The 16,633-nt window shown below is 39.7% G+C and overlaps 1 protein-coding gene across 2 annotated transcripts in view; it reads right to left on the reverse strand.

Annotated features, from left to right (window-relative positions):
* usp25 (ubiquitin specific peptidase 25) overlaps positions 1–14,938 on the reverse strand; it is a 31,725-nt gene extending 16,787 nt beyond the window's left edge. For both annotated transcript variants that reach the window (XM_086012872.1, XM_086012871.1), the window contains exons 1-11: positions 14,709–14,938; positions 9,733–9,810; positions 7,605–7,749; positions 7,351–7,474; positions 6,449–6,611; positions 5,054–5,140; positions 4,231–4,368; positions 2,649–2,725; positions 2,442–2,515; positions 870–1,021; positions 439–566 (exon numbers count right to left, since the gene is read on the reverse strand). In XM_086012872.1, the coding sequence (XP_085868998.1) occupies positions 439–566; positions 870–1,021; positions 2,442–2,515; positions 2,649–2,725; positions 4,231–4,368; positions 5,054–5,140; positions 6,449–6,611; positions 7,351–7,474; positions 7,605–7,749; positions 9,733–9,810; positions 14,709–14,750 (1,208 nt within the window). In that variant the 5' untranslated portion in view covers positions 14,751–14,938. The remainder of the gene's footprint in view (positions 1–438; positions 567–869; positions 1,022–2,441; positions 2,516–2,648; positions 2,726–4,230; positions 4,369–5,053; positions 5,141–6,448; positions 6,612–7,350; positions 7,475–7,604; positions 7,750–9,732; positions 9,811–14,708) is intronic.
* Positions 14,939–16,633: the final 1,695 nt, after the last annotated feature.

A 16,633-nucleotide genomic window follows, 5' to 3' on the forward strand; every position in this document is an offset into this window, starting at 1 on the left:
TCTCAAATTCGTTTGGAATTCTGTTTCGATCTGCTACAGGGGCTAAGATATTAATTATCTTATAGGTGGCGAAAATGTTTGGTTTTCAAGGGTGACTCCAAAGACGACCGTAGGTTTTAGAGAGATGTCTCACGAGGGGCTTCAGGCTTTAATGGGTTAATTCATATTTCACAAACACAATATTGATCAGAATGCCGTGTTTCAACCAGTGGGCATGCATAGAACATATTCTTGAATAAAAATGTTTGGGTTGACTTCCCCTTTACTTCTTGTTGCTTTTTCAGTGCTTGTTTTTTAGTAAATAGCATGCCTCCCCAAGCATAAAGGACATGTGCGATGTCAGCAGAATTCCACACCATCAAAGCGCCAATTGTTTGCTCCTTGCTGCAATTGTTATTTACCGCAGTGTTAAATACAAAATAAGTGAATGTGCATCACCTGTCCATGTAGAGCATGGAGGGGAACTCGAGCTTGTTGTGGATCTTTTCAGGCCGTCCAAGTGCTTGATTAAACTCAAATCTCGAAAGCTCAAAGGTCAACACAGGAGGGAGTTCTGTGAACCAGTGCTGAAAGAAAACAACGTTGCTCTGATTTTGGGAGATGCTTGAGAACCTTTTTTTCTCTGTATTTCTATGTATGCCCGGTAGACACAGTACAATACTGTAGAATTGACAATAAAGCACTAAAGAACATTTTCAAGGGCCTAGCTCACAGTTTCCATTATAGTTTGCACGTTGGATATATGGATAATTGTGCATCAATGGATATGTAAAAGATGTGTACGCTTCCCCAAAATAATTGATATTTGTCCAAATTGTGTGTAAATGTTACAAATATTATATTTGAGGGCATTGCTTTGTGACACTGACCTCTTGTCCAGATTTGGCAGAGTTCTCTGCAGAGTGCAGGGATTCAATCTCCCCTTCGATCATTGCTGCCTCCAGACACTCGTGGAGATCCTTGAAGCCATTCACCTGCAGCGGGTACTGGCCAAACATCTCGGTGTTCTCAAATTTTTTACCTGTGGAGTTGCACACGTGCACACATCAGAGAAGCGCTGGATGATTGCGGAATACAAACGCAGGATAACTGCAATTTGAAATTGGAACAAGCTCCGTGTCTCCTCAGCTGATATTCTCTTGTTCAGCAAGACACTAATTCATCACGGTTACTAATAGGGCTGCTCGATCTTGAAACAAAAAATGAAGCACAATTAATGGTAAAAACTGAAATCGCGATTATTAAAACAATTTATTTTTGGGAACAAAAGTTTAGTAGGCCCCCTTTTAGGACACCTGTCCATTACGTCGCCACATTGGAGGCAGTTGCTTGGGGGGACTTTGATGCTGTCATGAGCTTGGAGTCTTGCAATAACTTTGACTCCCGTGTCCAGATGGGGAAAGCATGTCAGCAAAGGTATGTATATGTTGCTTGTACAGTACGTCAATCACTACTTTAATAGTGTAAAACATCATGAAATGGGTTGTGTTCGAATAAACTCGTCTTTCTGTACGTCTAAGCCTTTGGAGCTAGTGCTAGCTTGCTAACTGCTAACAAAGAACACATTTACAACACATTGCTCACCAGACATCAACTAGACTGAGTATAAAGAGTTGTGATTGAGTGAAAATGTGTGCAAGACCGATGAAAAAGGTTCTATAATGTTCCATCAAGGTATCAAATTTGAATACCTACATAATTAACAGATTCATGTTGAACGACAATGCAAACTATAACTTGAATGGGTGAGCCAACAAGTAAGCATCACATCTGCCTCAAATTTACAATCAAAGGCAATCTCATGACCCACTGCACATGAAAAAGAAAACAGTAACTGATATAAAGTGATCAGAGGGGGGGTCTAATAGAATCACAGAATATATTTTAGATGTACAAATGCTGCACCTTGATTTATTACAAATGTGTGTATATGTTACTGCAAATACTTCACAAGTGATGATTTAAATATGAATAATTTGACATCCAAGTGAGTATGCAATTCTTTTTGATTTTTCAAATGGCATTGGCCGATACTGCACAACGAGGTAGCGGAATTGGTACTGGGGCCAAAAAGTGGTATCGGACCAACACTAATGAGAAGCCCCCCCCCCCAAAAAAACAAGCAGGAGTTGCTAGCAGACATGCAGATGTGGCATTAAGTTCGATTTCTGAGCGGCGGAGCCCACTGGCCCATGTTTTGATGGCTCTGGGCTACTATTGTCATGCATAATAACCACAATGTCAATCAGCTGTCAAGGTCTTCCACGATCAATGCATCAGCACTCCTCTCCACTGAGAGCATCTCATTAAGACAAGGTCACCTTTCATTACCATGGGCAAAGACGTGTTTTATGGGGACTGCAATCAAACCACCCCAAGCCTTTTTCTGACAACTTCACACGTTTGCTTTTTATCGATTTCAATTTGACACCTCATCTCACCTTCCAGGACACCAACGGCGAGGAATCGTCCGTAGAAGAGCTCCACCATAGGATTCTTTGGCTTGTCCTCTTCCCTGACAGCAACAAAATATAGATAGCGCTGACAAACATGTATGCCGGAGGTGCGTACAGAAAGCAGACTCGCCTTAATTATCGATAACTAATGGGCGGTTTACGATCTGTTTCATTGAAAAACGATGTAGTTACCCGTCTTCTTCAGCCTTCATTTGGAAGGCATCCTCCAGCCAGTCCAGGAGCTTGTGTGTGAACTCACTCACATCCTGCTGATGAGCAAAGAAAGTAACATGCAGCGCACAGAGTAGAGCATGATCAATTACATGACTACTTTGGCGACGTTGCATTGTCAGCTCAGATGATAAGAGGCAAGTAGGTCAAGAAATTCAAGTCGTCTGCTGATGGGCCCTGAGCTCTACATTTGAGATGACTCATCTTCACAGAGGAGTTCACAAATTGCTGAATTTCAAAGAAACGTTAACACCCCGTGGCCATCGTAGACCTCAGGACCGCCTGCTGATTTGGGTCAATGCATACCTAACCTGACTAAAGCTACGAGAAGTGACATGACTGATGAGTGGCGAGGCCAAGTGCTTGACCCCAGTTAACCGCTACAAAGACACTGGCTTAGTGCAACTGCTTATGTAAGGAGAAGAACCAAAGAGTTTTCTACTCTGACATGGGGGGCCTCACAGTGTAGGATGTGTTTTTGCATAGTTCAGCAAGGGATGATGTGGGTTTGAGGATTAATTGTTACAGATAACAAAGGTTAAGTGTCCCAGAGTCAGTGGTGCTGAGTTAGCAAAGAGAAATTTGCAGTAAAGTCTGGAGTAGTAAAGAGAAGGCACAACAAGGTGATTAAACATTAGCATTAGATAGAAACTGCAAAATGTCTCGGTTTAACTAGTTGGTAGTTTTTGTGTTGGTGGCATACTGGTGCACTGACAACTGATGATTACAGAAATAATTCATTTGTAATCTCTTTTTGAAAATTTTAGATAGTAATTCTTTATTTCACCTATCCACATTCTATTTTACTTATTCTTACTCTTGATTTCCTTTATCTCTCATTTAGGGGTGTCGCTATATCGGCAATATCGTGATAATGCCATATTAAAATTGCCACGATATATCGTCGTTATCATGTCACAATATTAAGAGCAGCATATCTGTTCGAAAGCCCAAGTTGTTTTCCATTTGTGCAGCTCCAGTACCCTCTGGTGGTTAGTTTATTAGTGCAGTTTAATTTGATGCCACCTACTGTATTTTAAGACCCACGCTAACCGCCAATAGGAGCGCATGACTTTTTTGTGAATGCTGTTATGTAGAATATTGTGATTTTTTTTTTCTGTATATGAACTCCTTTTTTTTTTTTACTATATCGTGAGCTTTAATACAGTATCGTGAGCATTATATATATCGCCAACCTCCCCATAATATCGTGATAATTATCGTATCGCGAGGTTCATTATCGTGATACTATCGTATCGTGACATTTGGATATAGTGACATCCCTGCTCTCCTTTATTAAGTCACGTTTAACCCCGCCTTAGTTAGCTTTAATTACAATTTTCTCAACATCGGTCATGCAGCTGTTAGTAGCAGACGACCATGCTTTTATTGTGAAATCGCTTTGTGAAATTGTGATACAGTATAATGTATTAAAAGTACTAAATAAACACAAAGATTGTTTGATTGATTATTGTGGGGATGGGATTTTATTGTGTTAATTGTAAAGGTGCTATCATGCTCAGTTCAGCAAGTTATGGCTTACCTGTTGTGACTCGCTGGACTTAAAGGCATCTTTGAGGATTTCCACTGCCCGTGACGGATCCACATATTTCCTCTTGGACCCAACCATGAGGGAGAAGAGTGTCCTCAGCTCTTGCATGAAGGGAAGGTTCCTGTGTTCCTAGTAGGAGCAACATGAATAAATCATTTAGAGCAGGGCTTGTGTGATCAATCGTCCGAAAGGGGCCGCGTGAGAAACTTGGAACTGTTATAACGGGCCACGGGAACCCTCAAAGTAACTGAGACTGTGACTTATTACCTTGCTGAAGACATGATTTTCATTAAAACAGTGGAATACGAGGTGTTTAAAAGACTCTTCAAAGTACTAGACCCGCGTTACGAGCTGTGTTTTTTTTTTTATGTTTACGTTATGTTACCTTTTATGTTTACATTCACTGCACATTTTGATAAAAATAGGCACTATTCAAATTAAAACCTGTTCAGAAAGCTTAGCTGGCTTAAAATGTCTTTTTTAAATTTAGGGTTTTATATACATCTTAAATATGTTTTATTTGTTTAACATGAGGAAAAGGATGTAAAAAAAGAATAATGATAAAATCATGATTGTGATTTTATTTTTTAAAAATCGTGATTTGCCGACCACTAGTACAAATTAAGGCAAAGTAAAATTTCAGACGATTATATGATTAATCGATAATAATAGATTTCAAAACATTGAATGATCTTGTTGCTGAGAAACACCTCTGCTCTTTTTCACACACGCTAACAACACAGCTCGGCTTGGTCTACTCGCACCTGGCGTTGCAATTGTCATTGTTTCAGGAGTAAAGTGGGTTTCGCCTCACCTTCAGGTTTCGAGGCAGGTCATGGACCCTGGCTGGTGGACTGTAGTTGAGCACCAGCCGCTGGAACTCCAGAAGGTTAAACAGAGACTGCAGGAGGAAAGTTGAATGAAGATATATCAGTCATTTCCCCCAGAAGGACCAAGCATTTTGAATTATAAAAATCAGCAGACAGATTAACCAGATTTCATTTTCAATTGTAAATCCAATAAATTGCAGTTGTGATGAAATTGTGTTATCTCACCAAAAATTACACTTCTATCCAATTATTCAAAAATTACAAAAACTATTATCTTGGCGTTGGTATTAATTGGTAACTGGTGTACCCCGAGAACCCACAAAAACACAATGAGAACGTGCCATCATCACACTGGAATTTTTTTTAATCAATGAACAGAGCTACGAGGCAGAGACTAAATTCTCTATAAGTTCGAATATGAGTGGGAATAATTGTCTATCTTTATGTGTCCTGAAATTGGCTGGTTACCAGTCCGGCGTATATTAATTTGAATTAATTAATTAATTTTTTTTTATTGAATATTGATCCCATGTAAAGATCTCAGAAACTGAGAAGTGCGTGTACAAAGCTGAAAATAAAACTCTGTGGAAGGCATAGCAGAGGAATGGGTAACACATTCCAGTCGGGGAGGACAATTACCTGCAATGTAAGTACCGGTAAATGACAAAATAAGGCAAAGAATATTTTTGCTTTTCCCAGACAGTTCACAGAAGCATTTTCATAAATGTCAGATCATGGTATGAAAGGAGAATGTTGTTTACGCCACTTGTTGTTCTAAAGGCAGCAAGCTCGAGTTCATACGGTGGCTTTTTCTAAAAGGTTGGAGAATCACATTACAGAGGAGCTTAGCAACATGTGACAGAGTGTCTGGTGTTCAGCTGGCATATTTCAAGTCCGATCAAATTTGAGCATTAACTCAATTACAACACGTACTCAGTCTCGTAATGGTTTAAAACATTTTCCTTCATTCACCGACAGGCTTACAACCCCCAAAATGACCATTAAAATCAAGCAAAAACTCAACAAAAAAAATGCAGTAACATCAATAAAAAGGACAATACACAGTTGGGAGGTTGTATGAAACTAATTGTAATTATAAAATATGTAAATATTTATTCAAATGTATAGACCATTACAGACATTTTAAACAAATATGAAAGGGACACGGACACACGATTAGGGGTGCAAAGCGGTCTCCAATCGCCCACATCACATGCATGGCCAACTACATCATCCGCAAGGGAAGATCTTGCAGTTCACCTGTATAAACGCACTGACCAAGACACTTTTTGTCTTCATGTTTTTTTTGCTTTTTGGGAAAAACAAATGTGTGTTTGATGAGAACGCATGCACATGCATGTGTGTTTGGGTGCACCCACCTGAATTACGGCACTGAACCAGCAGGTATTGCCAACATTTTTCAAGCCTACGGGGCAGTTGTCTATCCTCTTCCTGTCATGCGGGTTGGGTGAATCACTCCATACTTCGGTATGGGTTCGCTTCAGACTTGCCTTGTTCTCTGCTATGCTGGCCTCCAAAACTCTGGGGAAATAGGAGTAGCGGAAACACAACCAAACATAAGGTAACAGCCCATATATCTGGTAATACTAGGGATGTCACGATATTCAAACGTCACGATACGATACTATCACGATACGATAATATCGCGATATGAACCTCGCGATATGATAATTATCATGGTATTGTGGGGAGGTTGGCGATATAGAACACGATATTGTTAAAAAAAAGGGGTCATATTAATAAAAAAAAACATCACAATCACATTAGTACAAAATTTAATGCATACGTTTTTTTTTCGGGTGAGGGAATTTCCGTTTGACAGAGGTCCATAGGTGGGAATACTTACTGTATTCTGTTTTTGTACATAATAACAGCGTTCACAAAGAAATCGGCTTGGCCAGTCATGCGCTTCTATTGACGATTACCGTTACAGATACGCGATTACTTAAACATAGGTGGCAGCTAATTAAACTGCACTAATAAACTAAACACCAGAGGCTGCTCGACGTGCGCAAATGGAAAACAACTTAAAACAGATTTGCTGCTATTAATATCGTGACATGACGACGACGATATGTCGTGGCAATTTTAATAACGTGATATCACGATATTGCCGATATTGTGACATCACTAGGTAATACCAATCTACTCTCTCCATTTTACTTTTCTAATCACATTTAAGGTCGTCCAGGCCCTATTTGAAGTCATCATTCAAATATTGGCGAATGGGCCTGTAGGAAATCAAAGTTGTGGCTCGCACCTGCTAATGGCCTGCTCCTCATCGGTGATGCCGGTCTCCCTGAATGCCCGGTTGGACTCTGCCAGGCTGAGGGCAATTGCTCTCTGAAGGTCATCTTTATCATCTCCTGTCAGGTCAATGACATCTAAACCAAAACCAAAGCGGAATGACCAGGATAGTGGTTATTTAATTGATAGTGGATTCCCATTTTCCTTTCTGTTTTTTGGATGTCACAATATATACTTTACACTTTTAGGCAAGGCGAAGATGCTTACTTGAGTCTGCCTGGCTGCCCACGCTGATATATCGGTCATTGGACACCTGAGAAGTCTGATAGTAGGTGGTCTCATCCTGCTGAGGAACCTTTGCATTCTTCTCTGTCAGAAAGGCCACAGCCTCAGCCAGGTCTCCATTGCTCACCTGCAACATGCCATGAAAGTTAAGGCCAATAACCGCTAGGCCTAAACGATTAATTGCATTTGCAATATCGTGATCCGAGTTCATGAATGAAATTGAAGACACTGACGAAATTATCTTACTCCTCGTTTAAGTTACGAGGCCTCGCTGTGGCCGCTTGGAATGAACGATGGCACTTATCGCTGTTTTTGAACTCGGGTATTATTTTACTTTTCCTATACTAAACTAGAACCTTTATTTTGTTATATATGTATGTTTTGTTTTATTTATAGACTGTCTGGATGAGTTCAGCGTTTAAGAAGGGTAGTCCACATGTTTACATGTTTTGCTATTGTTCGAATCCGCACTTTAGTTTGTGTGATTTATTACTGACTTATAATTTTTTGTTCACGTCACACTTGTTTGGCTGATTTTTTTTTCTAGTTCAAGTGCTGAACGCTTACAAGACTGCACGTCAAAGCATTAGGAAGTTTACAACTGCTATTGAAGTGGATAACTCAAACGTATTTCATATTAACCGACATAAGTTATCATGTTAAAATGCATTGTGGGGTGTAAAAGCCTGACAACATTATAACGCTAACACTTAACCCACTTTTGGTTCACTGATTTTATTTTCAAAGAGATATGTCGAAAACATGAAGCACTCGAGCCGTGAACATTTGTTTCCATTACTACTTGTTCACACCATGTGTGATACTGATTCTACATTACCGTACTTTATTAATGCAGTCATCATGTTCCTCTTCAGCTGATGTTAAGTGAAATGACTAATTATGTGACTTTAAAAGAGACATACCGTAATGTACTCCAGTCCCTATCCCTAAATCAACCAAATAAGAAATAGCCAGCTCACAAAAAATGACTTTTTTGTGTAGTTAAATACTAGTTAGGGCTGTCAAAGTTAAAGCATTAACTATGGAGATTAATTTAAATTTTATAACACACAAAAAAAATGTTTACTCAGTTAACTCAGTTTTATTTACTTCCTGTGCCAGCTGACATCTGCTCACTTTGCAACCAAACTTAAGAGAGTCACTGGCGCAAAGACGGACTTTTACATAGTTTTACTTTAAGAAGTAGCTCGACGGCTCATTGGAGAAATCCCAAATAACTTGCGCACTATGCAAATCCAATTTGAAATACCATATTAGTTGTACATCTTTGGTGTTTTGTTCAACAGTTGTATTTCATAGAAAAAGTATCTTATTCAAGGATCAAAGAAAGCTATTAGAACAGTCTTTGAATAGAAATATACTTTATTTTTTTCCCTACATTAATTCCAAGATTTACTCAAGTAAATATCTGTTCCAAGCTTTGTAAAAAATTGTAATTGAAAAATATGATTAATCGCGATCAATTATGGAAAATTTTGCGATTAATTAGATACAAAAATTGAATTACTTGACAGCACTAATACTAATAATAATTTCATACAAACTATTAAAACAAGTGAGTTGCCACTTGATAATCAGGAAAATACGTCCAAAAGCCAGCCAGTAGTCATCAATGAGGTGTGAAATTATAACAATTTGTGGTAGGGATGACCTGAACACAATTTTTTGCACCTTAGGCCGACTCCAAGTCACTTGATTTTAAGAGACCCAATTCAATACTTCTACAATGCAATGAAGACGAAAAGGAAAACCCCATCCAAATTGTCTCAATTATTTTATTTCTTTAATTTTTTTTTAAAATAAAAGGTATCCCAAGATGATAATAACTTTGTACATGGCTGTAAATCAGCAGTGGTGCAGTGGTTCAAAAAGTAAAGAACTAAAATATTTTATTCTTGACTTTAGAAATTAAGAAAATGTAATAAATCGGATCTTATTCAGATGAGATCAATCAGCTGAAAATCATGTGATCAGCCCCAATTTCCGATCATGTCGATCGGATTAGGGCAACACTAATTTGTAGCCATAGACAACACTCCTGCATTTCGAAAACTAAATGGCAGTGTAAGAATGACGGTGCATGAATTACCTGCAAGGCCTGTTGAAGAAGTTGAACATCTGTGGTGCCTGTGACCTCTCGTAACTGGTTTAGTAATGTCTGCTGGTGCTGTTGAAGGGAAAAGAGCAACAGTTGCTAAAAAGGCACAGAAACATAAAAGCATGTAATTTGCTACGGATTCACAAAAAAAATTAAAGTTGAACTGTAAATAGAGTTAAACTTTATAACTAGCTTTTATACATTTTTTTATTCTCAAAAAGAGAAGTGACTCTAAATTTACTGACTTGAGAAAGCAGAGGGCATCGAGGTGGAAGTATTTAAGAATACTACAATCATCCAATATGTGAAGACACCTATTCATGATTTTTTTTCTATCCTCAGCTACTCGCTAAAATTAATCTAATTCATGTTTTTTGTGCTCTTTCATGAAATGCCAAACTATGCCACAAGATGGTCCCAAAGCCCTGCCTAATAGGAAAGCAGTACATTGGTGCCAAGGAAGTATGTTGAAGTAACTGACTGGACAGACACGAGCTTTGCATGTCACGAAGTAGTAAAATTCAGGTTAGGATGCTAGCGAAAGACGTTATGAGAGACTTCACAGCATGTGTATGTACATGAAGACTTTTATGCATTTTCTTTTTTATATCAAATACTCTATAAGCTATTTATTCTATGGGTAATGTTAGCATGTGGTATTTTTACAGTTTAAACTATTAATATATGAAATTATAAACATTTAGGGGGTAAATTAGCAGCATATTTTCTGTGTCAAATGGTGTCAAAGTCAAATGGACGGAGGGCCAAATAATAAATTCAGCTACAAGCCGAGGGCCGGACGGATCAAATGTTCATTGAACATTTTTTAAATGTCCAGATTGGATCAAGTCCTTCGCGCCTGCTGACAATGTCAATCTTCATGGTATATTTCTGTAATACATTTCTTTGCCTAAAATTCCTTATCCACAAATCCAAATTTAGTCACACAAAACCTCTCTATGTAATTTTCGAGGCATAAACCAGACAGTATATAAATCCTATTCTGGATCGTAAAAATATGAACGCGATTAAGACTGTTGCTTTATGTTATTTATTTAGAATTTTTGTTTAAAATCCCCCCAGCTTTTCTTTTTTCTTTTCTCTGTGTATTATGTATGTATCTGTGTTTGGTGTGTGATAAAAAATAAGAATAAACAAATATGTATATATTTCTTTGCCTTTATGTTTGTCAACACCATGGCTGTTGTGTTTTTATGTTCGGAGTTACTAAATAAAAAATAAAATAAAGTACATTACTGCTACTTTTGTGAGGCAGCTCGTACGTCACTTCTGCTTATGACCCGAGAAGAAGCCGCTGCCCGTCTAGTGAAATAAGATTAGGCGGACGTTTGCGTTTCTCCTGCCAAACTGGCATCAATTTTGTGGTTCACTTGGGCTGCAAGATTGTATGAAATGTACATAATGTGAAGTATTTCTTAATAAAACGTGTTTTACTCTGAATAACTTTTCACCACAATCCTATTCCAAAAGCCACAAAACAGTGACGTGACGTCTTCAGTCGGCACGTAGATCGGCACGTAGACGACCGAAGGACAATCCTCGCAAAAGTAGCGGTAATGTTCGTTATTTTATTTTATTTAGCAAACACAACAGCCACGGGGTGACAAACACAGATGCAAAGAAATATATTATCTGTGTTGTGGTCGAATTTATGTTTTGCAGAGTTGTGTTGTTTCCGAGGATGCATCGTGCGGCTCGCTGGATGGGAGGGGATGCGAGCGAAAGGGAGAGGAGCAGAGGACGAAGATGAAAGCTGTAGCACTTTTTTGACTGAACGGTTGTCACACTGTATTGGCGTCGGTTGCGGCCCCCACTAGCCGGTTGGACTAATAAAAATTTGATAATTAAACTACGTCTGACGATGTATTCTCGGAAGAAGCTACAATGTATTATAAAGCGTGACGTCATCGGCCGGCGCGAAGGACCAATCACATCTCATACTCATGCCAGCTTACTGCGGTCCGGTTGTAATAATAAATCAATATCAGGGGCAGTAGAAAACCTTCTCGCGGGCCATATACGGCCCACGGGCCTTGACTTTGACATCAGTGCTTTAAAGGAATAATCTACTAGTGTCTTAACATAATGTTAAATAATTCATTGAGAACCAGGAATGAATAGATTAGTTTTGTACTTCTTCCTACCTTTGACCATGTAAACTGTGCTGAATTAAGACATAAATTAGTTCTATAGATGATCTTTTCCATTCTTTTGATTTTTGTTTTTATATCTTTGTTACGTGTTTATATGTTCAATCAGTTAATCCATCAAACACTGCATAAAATGGTCTTTGGACAGGATTGTGTCAACTTTTTATATCCACTATATGTCTGATAGCTTAATGATGTCAAAATTAGCAGTACTGCATAGCCTTAGCACACACTCCACCTGCAATGAAAGTCTTGAATAAATGCACTCAAAATAACGAGTGCCCTTTGTAAACAAGGTAGGCAGGCCCACGAGTCTTGAGGGAGGAAGGGAGCTGCCCGAGGTTTGCCTGCTGGCCCTGCTGTCACAGGTGCAGCAGGCAGCACTCAAGGGTGCCAGTTAGTTCAGAAAGGTCCTATTTGCATTCACCAAACTCGTATTTATAAGTCATCAGTGTTGTATTTTTAGCTTTTATTGAGATGTAGTAACCATACAAAAGGCAATGAAAAAAAATGCCTGAGAACATGGGCCATAAAAAAAATATTCCCAGCACAAATAAACACTGCAGCTTTTACTGCACACGCACAGCAGAACGATGTGTTAAAAGTCAGTTTATGGGGGGAAAAAAAGTGTTTCAGATTTGTTTCTTAACACACTATACATGTTTGAAGATAACTTAAGAAAACATGAAAAGACCAACACCTATGTAGCTATGTTATTAAGAATTGTGGACAAATACCGTTAAACTGTTTTTCACCATTTCTGTGTTCCTTTTTTTTTTGGCATTACTAAAGCGGCTACCTAATGGCATAGCTGGTAGACCAGCATGAAGCTGATTCTTTCGCAAGTCAGTGTCTTCTGGCTCAAAATTGGATACTGGCTCTGGAAGTACATATGTAGGGATGTGTAGGCATAAAGCCCTAGATAGACCAAAAAGACGCTGGCCAACAGTGACAGACTCTCACCCCCTGTGGTGTCCGGCTGGCTGTCGGCACGTCACGCTGGAGGAATACACCGTAACGACAGACAGCAACGCTGACCATTAAAATACCTTCAACATATGTAAACGCCCCCCCCAAGTCGCTTACAGACGGGTTAGGACACTACGACGGTGGCCACTACACCAAACAGACGGTGCATTCAGACGCCACAATGCTTCACGACCTCCGACGTCGGTTTGGTCTATCAAGGCCTTAAGAGAGTTACTAGAAAAAGCAGCAACCATTTTCCAGGTCATAGTACTGATTGATGTCCTGGTTTCAGTGCATTCAGCGGACACGTCCACAACATTTGAGAGCGGAGACAAAAACTTTTTGATGCAACATTTTAAATACTTGGCTATTTTTATTTTATTTTTTTTAACATGGAAGGATTGCTCACAACAATTCAACACTACTCTCTGTGATGTGTCATATTAAGACATGTATTTTAGTTTTAAAGGACCTTAACACAGGCAAAGTTATATTCAACTTCAGAGGGTTTAGTTAAAATGCAACATTATAATGAGTCAGAGTGTTGGATACACTGATCTTGTTTCATAGTCAAAAGAGAACGAGAGGGCGGGTATCTCTAACCATTACATCGATACAGTGCTGTACTTGGACTAAGGTTGTAAAAATCATGCAAAATGGCCATTAAAATTCTCAGTGATCACATGTCTCCACACGAAAACAATGTGGTTTAATTGTGTACAATAATACAATAACCTTACCAATCACATTATGAAGCCCTTAGTTGTATAACTTAAAGTGGAAAGCTGTGCTGAACATTGAAGCACATTTCCCTGGCCTCTGATCCAATGCACCACAGCCCCATAAGTGGGAATTGTTTGATGTTAAGCAAAATCACAGTACAGCCAACTACTCAAGATCTGCAGCCAGCTACACACTTTGAAAGGGTGATGTATGTAGTTACAATGCTTCTAAGACGTCTTGAGTGGAGATGGAACGTAATGTATAGAGTTCAACGGATCAAGAAGTAAAGAAAACGACAAGTGCAAGAAAGTAGAGACGACAGAAACCCTCAAATTAGCACACGTGGAATTAAGTACTGTATGTTACACTGCGACGTCTACCTTAAAATGATTTGAAGGTATAGACAATTCTTCTGTGCTTTTCCTGTGTCGGCAAACGCCTCTGCGTGCTCATTCAAGTCAAGTGACAGATACAGGCTGCTAAATCTCCGCTATGTACGAAGACTCTGCTAACCCTGCTAGCCATGCTATGTAAACAATGCTATCAAATACTTTGGACATGAGTAACCTCGACTACATTAGCACGTCCAAAAAAGGAGCACATTATTTTCAAACAAAACACCCTGTGGTTTGTTGTAACGTATACAAGCTAACACAAAAGCAATAATTCGCTCTGCAAATTGATTCAATACGTTAATGACAGTGAACTTGCATAACACTTACTTAGTGTTGCTTAATTCTAATGACGCCACGGTTGACTAACATTACTAAACCGGTTAACTGAGTAAAAGCGCGTTCGCAAAGGTCAACAAGCAGAACGCTTATAAGAGTTACGCAATATTCACAAACTGCAAAACATGGGCTGGACTACTAAAACTAGCTAACAACTAGCAAAACATTGGCTAGTGTGTTACGATAACACAAGGCCTCCTGTAAACAAATCGCCTTCGATTAAATTCCGAATCATAATCCTGATGTATAATACCGCTGCAAAATGATGCAATCCGCCCAGAAACGCTTATTTTATTAATAACGATCAACTCCAAAACAACATTGCATTGCACCTACGATAAAGTTAGCTACCCACTGTTAGCTTTAAGCTTACCTTTTGAGAATGCTGCTGGAGGACATTCTGCTCTACAGTCATGGCCGATTCAGAGATAAATGTTGACTAAATAAAACTAAGATCAGAAAAACGCACGAGTTAGTTTTGATCAAGTGATTTACACACGGTGGAAATTCTTAGTCTGCGACATTACGGGTGCCATGGCAGAGTGAGATGGCCAGATTGTCAGCAGGCATGAAAACATTGCCGCCTCCCAGTAATCTGGTATCGATTACTCACGTCTGTGCACGAGGCTACGTCACGAACCATATTAACGTTCTTAGTAGTATAGTTTAATTATAGCAACAAATGTTTTTTTTAACAATCTAGATTATGTATATGACTTGTATTTTTGATAAATCTGTAATAAATACATAACTGTTATCCTGCTATTTTTTTCCTACACTCAGGTATGGGTCTGCTTGCTGAGCAATATGCTCATCCCCCAAATTGAACCTTTGAGATTAGTGATGTGCGAGAGGGCATGTTCCAGCTAGTGTGATGGAGCTAAAAAATAAAATAAAATAAAATCTATATAAATATACAGTATATGTATAAACACCATCTCAGGGAGGGGACAGGACAGTAAGCTGCGGCCGCAGGCCATCAACATGGAGTCCCCTATGCAGCAGCTCTACACAGAGACCAACAAAAGGTATCGGATCAGGGGCGTTACCAAGGGGCGGGCAGGGGGGGCCAGTGCCCACCCACAGACACGCTCTGCCCACCCAAAGAAAACTGGATGTAGTTTTGATGGCAGTCTGGGCACCGCGTATGGTATCCCATTCATATAGTACTGTGTATGACAGAGGACGCTGCCGTGGACTCTCCCGCATCCTACAGCACACACTGTCAGCTCAGTCCCCACGGAGAAGCCCCTCCCTGCAGGGAGATGTTAACCCCTTGGCGTCCAGGTTGCAAATGAATCGGGCATGTACCAAAGCGCAACTCGCAGACATCGACAGTAGTTCAGACTGTACTTGACGTTTGTCCTGCTGTTGTTCATTTATTACTTGTCTGCCTCGTTATCTAGTTTCAGTCACGTCAGCGATCTATTTGACTATTATCATTCATTTCACTCATCTTTCACTTTTTGTCTGTCATCTGTGTCCTCTGTTGTCTGTTGTGCTACGTGTTAGCAAGACTTAGCTGTTACCTGCCTTTGGCGGGTAGCGCCTGCAGTCAAATAAGCACATACTGCCTGAAAGAGAGATGTATAGGTGGCTCATAAAGAAGCACGGAGCTTCCACGCCTGCTAACCCCCCCGTATCACCGCCACGAACACAGAGCAGGGCTCAGTATCACCGCTGGGGTCTACAGGTGATGTGCGCCTGCCAGACGCATCATGTCCCGGCAGCAGTTCAGCCCCTCTGCCGGCGGTGTCTGAAAGCGTCCCTCCTGTTCTTCCCGTCCAGTCCTCTGACTCTGGCCCTGCTGTGTGTGCTCCTCCAGACTTAAACTTGGACCGCCCATCACAACCCATTCTGAATAACCTTTGTTTGTGTTGTTACCTCCTCTTTCACCTTAAAAAAAAAACAAAAAAAAAAACATTATCACCTGAATGTCCATACTGTTCAGTTATGGATGTCATCTAAGTGAAATAAAATAAAATCAACTGTTATTTGTTTAGCCCAAATCACAACCACAGTTATCAGTTAAGGAGAAAACAAAACACGTTTTAAGGTGCAGTAGCGATACGCTGGATTTCGACCTACTTGAGCATTGTAGCATTTTTTTGCCCCCCCAGGTAAGACTAATGCCCACCCACACCTGGCATCCTGGTAACACCACTGTAGCAGATCTATTAAAAATTTCGGCTGGACTTATTCTATTTATTAATACTATAACACACGGTGCCCAGTGACTGACTGGCAAACAGTCCAAGGTGTAGTCTTCTTTTCGGTTGGAGTTAGATGGGATAGGGT

This window comes from Filicampus tigris, chromosome 17 (assembly GCF_054856515.1).
Source record: "Filicampus tigris isolate MCC_2025a chromosome 17, RoL_Ftig_1.0, whole genome shotgun sequence".
NCBI classification, from domain to species: domain Eukaryota; kingdom Metazoa; phylum Chordata; class Actinopteri; order Syngnathiformes; family Syngnathidae; genus Filicampus; species Filicampus tigris.